The sequence below is a fragment of the Salvia miltiorrhiza genome, chromosome 7 (genome assembly GCF_028751815.1).
Source record: "Salvia miltiorrhiza cultivar Shanhuang (shh) chromosome 7, IMPLAD_Smil_shh, whole genome shotgun sequence".
Classification (NCBI taxonomy): Eukaryota; Viridiplantae; Streptophyta; class Magnoliopsida; order Lamiales; family Lamiaceae; genus Salvia; species Salvia miltiorrhiza.
The window spans coordinates 50,148,262-50,156,543 of record NC_080393.1 but is presented as its reverse complement, the minus strand read 5'-3'; the positions used below and the strand labels follow the sequence as shown (position 1 = coordinate 50,156,543).

Here is an 8,282-nt window from a genome sequence, read left to right as displayed (position 1 = left end):
GGATTGATCACCCTTGTCTGGCCTGTAAAATGCCTGACATACAGTGTACATACGGGATATGTTCTCTTTTCCAGAATAGAGAAATTCAAGATAGGCTAGGAGAGCCTTAACAATGTGACAGTGAGAAACCATCCCTATAACACTAGTATCTATAGAATTTCGGATCTGCAAAATCAGACGCGCATCATCCCTTAACCAGGATTGTTTGGAACCATTAGTAGGCGGATCATCAGTTATATAGATAAATTTTTTATTAAAACCAAGAAAAATACAAAGACAAAATATAAAACAAATGAAAGTGACCACCCTCTTATTCCTTTCTATAGGCAAGGTAACAACTCAATCTAGTTTCCCAACCACCATTCTGTAATGATATATGGATCGAAACAAGTTACCAAAGCCAGGCATCTAGCATCAAAAAATTGAAGGACAAGAATAGCAAAATCTGAGATTTAGTTTTGATCAAATAGTGAGATTCTCTTGAATGCCACTGAATGTTCCTATAATCTTGCCACCCATGTCTGGAAATGTTTCACTGCCAGGAAGCGGCCTCACCTTCCCCGTTCTGTCGACCTCAACCGGATACTTGAGCAGGTGGCCGTGCATTTCACTCACTTCGGCAGCAGCAAACTGTTTCCAGTTCAGCTCGCCCATCCATCTCATGCGCCTCACACATTCCAGACTCTCTGGATGCTCAAAGCATTGCTCGAGTGTACCTGTGTGCTCGGCCCATAGCGACGTCCTATATCCGTATATCTGTAGCATACAGCAACTTGGTCAATATGCATGCAGGTGGTGTGACTTTAGTTAACATTGGTGAAGAAAAGCCACATTTATATGCATACCTCTCCATGTGGATTAGCATGTTTGTTTGCCCATGTATACTGAGGTTGATACGCGCCCATGGCGATTTCAGTATCCCTCGTTCCTTCAAGAGAGCGTTGGTTGATGTTTGCAGAACCCATCAGCACGAACTCGTCGTCAACTATCATCCCCTTTGAGTGAACGTAGATCATGAAACGCCTGTTTTTCCGAGTCAGTGCCTGGATATGACAGTATAGCATTCAAGAATCAAGAACTAAAGAGAGCAATGCAGCACATCAAAGAATGAATGTGTACTCTACTTGTGGGGTATTTCCACTGGAGCTCTTCGTGTCGGGCTTGCCTCCACTGACGTCGGCCTCACGATTTCCAAGGCAAAAGAAATTCAAGTAGTCCTGGGGCTCGTACTCATTCTCCATCCCCACCTCTTGTAAAGCTTTGTAGATGGTTTCATACATCATTTGCATTGTGTTATACTGCACAACATTCATTATCAGTGTTCACCATATTAGCATCTCTTACAAGTTACTCCCTCCGTCCCATTAAAATAGGCTCGTTTTCCATTTTGGGATGTCCCACTAGAATAGGCTCGTTTTCCATTGTGAGTGAAAAAAATGTACTTAAAATGCTTAATTGATGTGGACCACACCACTTCTCCCTTCGAAAGTAAGTTTTTTAATCTCCATGCCAAAAAGAATTGAGCCTATTCTAGTGGGACGGTGTGAAGACAACACAATCAAAAAGATCCAAGTTCCTCTTTCAAGTAAAATTTAAGCCTCTTGTGGTGTTGATGCTTTTACCATCTAAAAACAAGGATATTTTAAAACTGTAAATCTAACTATCATAAAAATGTCTTGTATTACAAAATTTGGTTTGCCTATTACATCCCACTATAACATTTAAGTTGAAGGATAATATGATATGTTATATTTATCTATAACTATTATAAAATGTGTGTATTCTTACAAATTTTGATTGCACATCTAATATTTTTACTTATTTTAAATTTTAAGGATATTTTTTGTAATTTAATAATATGCAAAGATTTATATATTTGACATAAGATAAGAATCATTTTGTATATTAAATTCTTCAAAATTGTGATAATACTTATTAATTTTTACATGTATATATAGAGTGAACTAATCAAATAGCCATTTTTCTGTTATAAAGATATGAAGTAGTCATTAAGATAAGAAAATGATTAAAAAAAAGTAGCCACTTACAATTTTACTCTTATTATTATAATAATTCACAATCACGAAGTTTCCTAGTCGTGAATTTACCTTATTTTGCCTACAAATCTTAACCACGAAGCTTCTTAGTCGTGAATTGACATTATTTTGCCTATGATTCACAACCACAAAGTTTATTAGTCGTAAGTTGACCCTATTTTGCCTAAAATTCACAACTACGAGGCTTCTTAATCAGAGGCTTCTTAATTGTGAATTAAGGCTAATTCACGTTAATTAAGGACAAAACAGAACTTTAAGCCAAAATAAGTATTTTTTAATCTTTTTAATATCTTTGTGGCTATATTTTATCCTTACAATACGAAAATGACTGTTTTGATACTTATAATAGCATTTGCACCCCCTGCAATGCACGGAAAACATTTTTATATTTATAAATTTATATAAAATTGATATCAACTCAATATCCCACTTATAAATATAATAAAAATTAACTTTAATTAATTAGATATATATTATTTGAATATTGAAAAACGAACAAATGAAAAATAATTCATAATAATAAAAAAATGATATTATGTAAAGACAAAAAAAAAGTTAAAAATAAAAAATAAAAAAAATGGATTTATCCAAAAAAAAAATGAGAGGAGAGAGATTTTTTAAAATTTTAATCTTTAAATAAATACTAACTTTTATATTTCAAATAAAATATTTACATAAAATATACATCACATTAAAGTTGTTATCGTGATCTTTAATTTGATATGCATATTAAATATATTATAATTAAGCGAATTCTATAATTTTAGAAAGAAATAAACAAAGAAATAAAAAGTTAAAGAAAAAGAAAATAAACCTTTTTATAGATTATAGAATTGTAAATAAATTAACCTTTCGTGTCGTGAGTTAGTGAGCTTAAATACTTTAATTAGATATGCGAGAATGTGGGTGAGAGACAGTGGGAATGGATCATTTAATTCCGAACCTTCATAGTAAAAATATATTTTCAAAATTGCCATTGAAAATCAATTTGAAATTGAGAACTCCCTTTTTAATATAGTATAGATATGCTTTATTAAATCCAATATCCCACATACCATCCTTCTAGTATAGTACAAATAGATAGCACTACATTATATGCAGATTTAGTTACTAGTTCCTTATCTATGAAGCACGGGGACGTCTACTTGGCAGACGTATGCGTCCCGGGGACGTCCCGGGGACGATACGCGATAAATACGCGTAAAATACGTCCCCGGGGACGTATTTTTGAGGTCCAATTTTTTAATTATTTTTTTAATTAAAAATACGGCGAAAATACGTTGAAAAGACGGTCAAATACGTATTTGACTCTTAAAAATACGTTTTTAATAAATTTTAAAACTTCTAACCTCTGAAACCCTAATTCGCGCCTCCACTCACACTTGCAAACGTTCGCCCCTCTTCTCCTCTCTGACCCACCCCGTTCACCATCGTCCCTGCGCCACCCTGCTCGCCGCTCGCCGTCGCCGTCGCGCTGCCCTGCGCGCTTGGAGCAGCCGCGCCACCTTAACAACTAAAGGTATTGCTCTAATCTCTTTTATTTGGCTTGGGCAGTGGGTATGTATGAAGATTGGCTGAATTTGGCTTTGGGTTTTGTTGGATTGAAGTTTGATTTTCGATTTGTTGGATTGGGCAGTGGGTATTTGAGTATTTCAATTAACTTAGGCAGATGGGTATTTCAATTTGTTGGATTTGTTTGATTTATGTTTTTGATTGGGCAGTGGGTATTTCGAATTGGGCAGTGGCCGTGGGTATTTTGAATTGGGCAGTGGGTATTTCAATTTGTTGATTGAAGTTTGATTTATGTTTTTGATTTGTATTGGCAGCCATGAAGAGGAAGAGGAAGGAGGAGGAGAATGAGGATGATGAGTGAAGAGAACTAACATTTTAGTGTGTTTTATTAAGTATTAATTATTAAGACTATGTTTTATTTTCTATTTGGTTAACTTTATCATGAATTAGTAGTGTTTTGCTTATATTATTGGTGAATTATGAATTTATAATATATATAAAATATATTTTAAATAAAAAAACTAAAACGTATTTTTGACGTATCGTATCATGTTTTTTGGAAAAATGACGTATTTACGTCCCCGTACCGTATCGTATCCGTATTACGTATCCGTCCCTGTGCTTCTTAGTTCCTTATTATATCTTTCTTAAAGGCTAAGAAAACATGGGTGCGAAGAGTTCACCTGCCAAAAGAGAATTCTTTGAGTAGGAGTACTTGTAGGAACGCCCTCCGGCCACATTGGAACAATAATGTACACGGCAAACCTCTCCCGTGCTCTGATCTTATTCGCGACCTTGAGAGCGATTTCCATAGGAATTAAGTTGTTTGCACCTGAAATTTAAAGAGTTTCCATCTTCATTAACTTAATTCTACAATACAGATCTAGATGGAAATGTTAAACCTAAAACTTGACTACACAACAGCTTAATTCTCACCCAAGTCCTTATAATTAGACCAATTGTATGATGATCCAAGGAAGTACTGATTCTCAATGTAAATGAAATGTTGCGCAGCACGAATTGCCTTCACGTAAGCAGTATGTATACTCATATCTATCAGCAGATTCTTCCCACATACCAGATTCTGTCACGACGAAATGAAGTTGTTATGCCATACTACCAACATACAACCTATAATCAAATAGAATAAGGGAAAAGGAAATAATATCTTACCTTGGTTGAAGCCTCCTTAGGATCCTTGGGGAAGCCTTTAACAGAGTTTGAATCGATGGAACGGAAAACCTACAGCATGAAGTAAATTTAGCCCCGAAAAGGAAGCAACAGTTTGTGTAAAGCAATTTTTTCATACCTGAACATGCCAACCCTCCGGATCGTTTAAACCTTGCTCAGCAGCCTCAGCTATCCCCAGTACATCAGGGATTCTTTCGAGTTTGAGTAAGGAATCCTCAAATGAAGTTTTCACTTTTTGAAGTCCGTGGCGCTTTGAGGCCATTGACCAACGTTCTTCAAAGTTGGTTAATACATCATATGCTGCTGGACCATCGATTTTACAGTGTAGATCATGCCACGGCTCTCTTGGACAACCAGCATTCGGCCCCTGTTTGGGGTAAAAACATACGTTCAAAAGGATAGAGACAAGAAAGAGATATTCGGGGTGTTGAGATAATTTCTCTCTGTCTATCCTTTTAGTCAATGTTTGCTTCATTGTCATGAGATGTTTTCTCGTTCTGAATCTAATGACAAGGAAACATAATAACAACTTACTGCGAAATTAGGCTGATGAAAATCATCTTTGTGAACAGTTTGCAGAGTGCTGAAAATCGAGTGCTTCTGGGTATCATATCTTCCCTTGCAAAGATCAAGGCCGCCAACAAAGGATACGATCTTTCTCCTGTTTTGACCTGCATCGGCATCTATTATCACACTCTTTTGATGATGTGTATAGATCGTTCCAGTTTCCTGATGGCGAAAAGGAAAAGTTGGGCCATTATTTGTTCCGAATCCAAGAGAATGCAAACAAGTATGCACTAAAAGAAATTGTGTGTAGTCATATGAACATACAAACTAACAAGGAAAACATTTTGATAGTATTTTATAAGGGAAGAGATCCTTTATACGTCACTTGACGTACGAAAGTCCCAGTGAGTGTATACCACTAAAAGCAATTAAGAGATAAAACAATATACACAATAAGTTCTTCTATGTCTGAGGAGAAAGTAATATGAGATTAAACCTGCTTTTTGGCCCAGCTACCCTTCCCAGCACTCCGAGGACACAGCAGCACTTGAACAGATGAATGCTTGAAATAACGGCGTGTTTCTTCATCATTTGTGCCCATTACACCTTCCTGAATGTCATAAAAATCATGACCATAGCCCTAAGCAACATAATCTTTTGATTTGTTTCAAATTAACAGAAATCACAAACTTGTATTATAGAGCATGTGACTTTGATATAACTAATACTCATGTCTAAATATAGAATGTTAACTAAAAGAGCAGACAATAAATTGTTTCACACTTTTAGCAACTTAAATGGTAAAACAAAATTCACGGGATAGAGAAAATTCTTACAGTTTTATACCCTAATATGCTTGTGGATGTAGGATCATCCCACACCAAGAGCAAGACACGCACGCCTTCTTGAGACTTGGCTTTCAAAACTTCACCTAAAACACTGTGCTTCACATTAGGATCATCCCTCACAAGCTGAACAAGGTGATGAACAGACCATCCCGTGATGTAAATTAGACGACGAGCCTGACATATTGCATCATAAATATCGTGCCAGCAATGTCCATGCTGATAAAACCTGCCATTAGCCAACCACAGCTTAGGAAGTGACGCATCATCTGCATGAGCATCCTGATACAGCGTGACCTTCCCCCCTCTCCGGAGAGGAAAATAGGTACCGGGCACACCTTTATACGAGAGATCCCCACCTACCCCACCATGATAGAGGGGCACTCTCTCCATTGGTATATACTGAATTGAGAGGGTCAGAACAGCCCCCGGATTGCACTGCTTCCCATTTGCAGCAAGTATCGGAAAAGTACCCTCGATTAGCACACCAGAGATCACCTGCTCCACAGGGATCCCGACAGCACCAATGATCTGAGACCCCACAACATCACTATCCTTCACCACAAAGTGCACCTCCGCACCATAATGCGCGACTGGCAGATGGAAATGCTGGCTCCAAACAGGGTTCTCGCTGTTACTAATCACGAAGGTCCTACCTATCACGGCATTGGAGACAGCAATGGTAACATAAGGATCACTCGTGATCTTGACAGGCGCTGTGCCTTCCACTTTACTCAAGAACTTCCCAGACAACCTCCCAAACATATCACCCAAGTTCTTGTGGAACAAATCCATATTTGGGAGATTCTTGGCCTCTCTCACCCAAATATCCAAATTCCCGTGCAACAACAACACCCTAAGTGACCCTGTCGAGGTCTTAAACGGCACAAACTGCATGCCTTGTCCATGCTGCGAGCTCCCAGACATTGAATCAGAGTAACTTAAGTGAGCCATGTTGGTGGTTTTTCCCTCTATACTTCCCCACTAACTATCTTAACAAAAAGGGGATCTTTTTCAAATTTGAAATGAATTAGCTCTATCACTATAGGCAATCAATACATCAATACAAGACTATAAACATATTAACCAAATCAAGAACACAAATGGGATCAAGATTGAATGTATCACAAGATCAACATACAAGCAGCAATGCAAATATTAATGAAATACAAATTAAAGCATCCAAAGTAAACACAAAGAGAGATGAATTAATATATCTGAAAGCAGAGTAGATTAAGAATCCAAAAGAAATCTCCCAATTAATAAAAAATATGAAGCAAGAAGAAAAATTCTAAACTAATTGGCGTTCCAAAATATAAATGGAACAACGAAATGCGGCAGATATCATTAATAGCAAAGATAGTTGACTTAAATATATTAAGACAAGGCTGTAAGAAACCATAACACATTAAATACTCAAGCCAGCCAAAGGACGGAATATTCAACCATTAATAAAGTAATACGTAATCTCATCAAAAGCTAACTACAGTAATCTACACGAAATGGGCTAATTTTAAAACAAAAAAGTAAAAAAAACATAGTAATACAATAGCTGCCTAATGGTGACTTTTTGAGAAGTAGAGGCCAATCTTGATAATTGATAATTTCTCCTCGTTGGTTTCGTCAAAAAATAAGAAAAAGGATGGACTGGACTTGGGCTAGAAAAGGACAGCATCGCCGGCGGGTTTCGAGAAGGGAGGAAATGGGGGGCCACTTTCATTTGCCCACACCTATTCTTGAATGGCGGCCGTATCGATAGATTTACGCCACTTTTTCCCATTTCTGGATATATAGTCGTTGGAAACTTGATTATATTTTTGATAAGTGAAGTTATCGTCATGTGTCCTAAAAATATAAGGTTACATTTTTTATCGGAAGAGATCTAAAATTTACTTTATATTTTTTATAAAAGTTTTATTACGGAATTTTAGCAAATAAAATCACGAATTATTTTGAATTTAAATTTTAATATGACATTTAAAATGTCACGAATTATCACTATTTTTTTAAATTTTGTAATTTCGTCCCACCAATTTTTTTCGATTGTCAGTGTTGAATTGGAGCTTACTTCGATTAGTAAATACAACGTCTTTTTTGTGAGGCTTAAACGATATCGTTTCGTACAATTTCAATTAAAAGTTTCTCCAAATTATAAAGGGACCGTATCCTG

The 8,282-nt window shown here is 36.5% G+C and overlaps 1 protein-coding gene and 1 long non-coding RNA gene across 2 annotated transcripts; one reads left to right on the top strand and one right to left on the bottom strand.

Moving 5' to 3' along the window:
* Positions 1–233: 233 nt before the first annotated feature.
* LOC130994651 (phospholipase D beta 1-like) lies at positions 234–7,877 on the bottom strand. The gene is made up of 10 exons (XM_057919713.1): positions 6,104–7,877; positions 5,764–5,877; positions 5,295–5,489; positions 4,879–5,127; positions 4,743–4,811; positions 4,506–4,653; positions 4,253–4,401; positions 1,125–1,298; positions 846–1,043; positions 234–756 (listed from the first exon to the last, which is right to left on the bottom strand). Exons 1-10 carry the CDS (start codon positions 7,064–7,066, stop codon positions 463–465), a joined length of 2,553 nt encoding a protein of 850 aa, XP_057775696.1. The 5' UTR covers positions 7,067–7,877; the 3' UTR covers positions 234–462.
* On the top strand, positions 3,183–4,107 carry LOC130994652 (uncharacterized). The gene is made up of 2 exons (XR_009091857.1): positions 3,183–3,576; positions 3,884–4,107. It is a non-coding gene; the product is annotated as an uncharacterized LOC130994652 (long non-coding RNA).
* Positions 7,878–8,282: the final 405 nt, after the last annotated feature.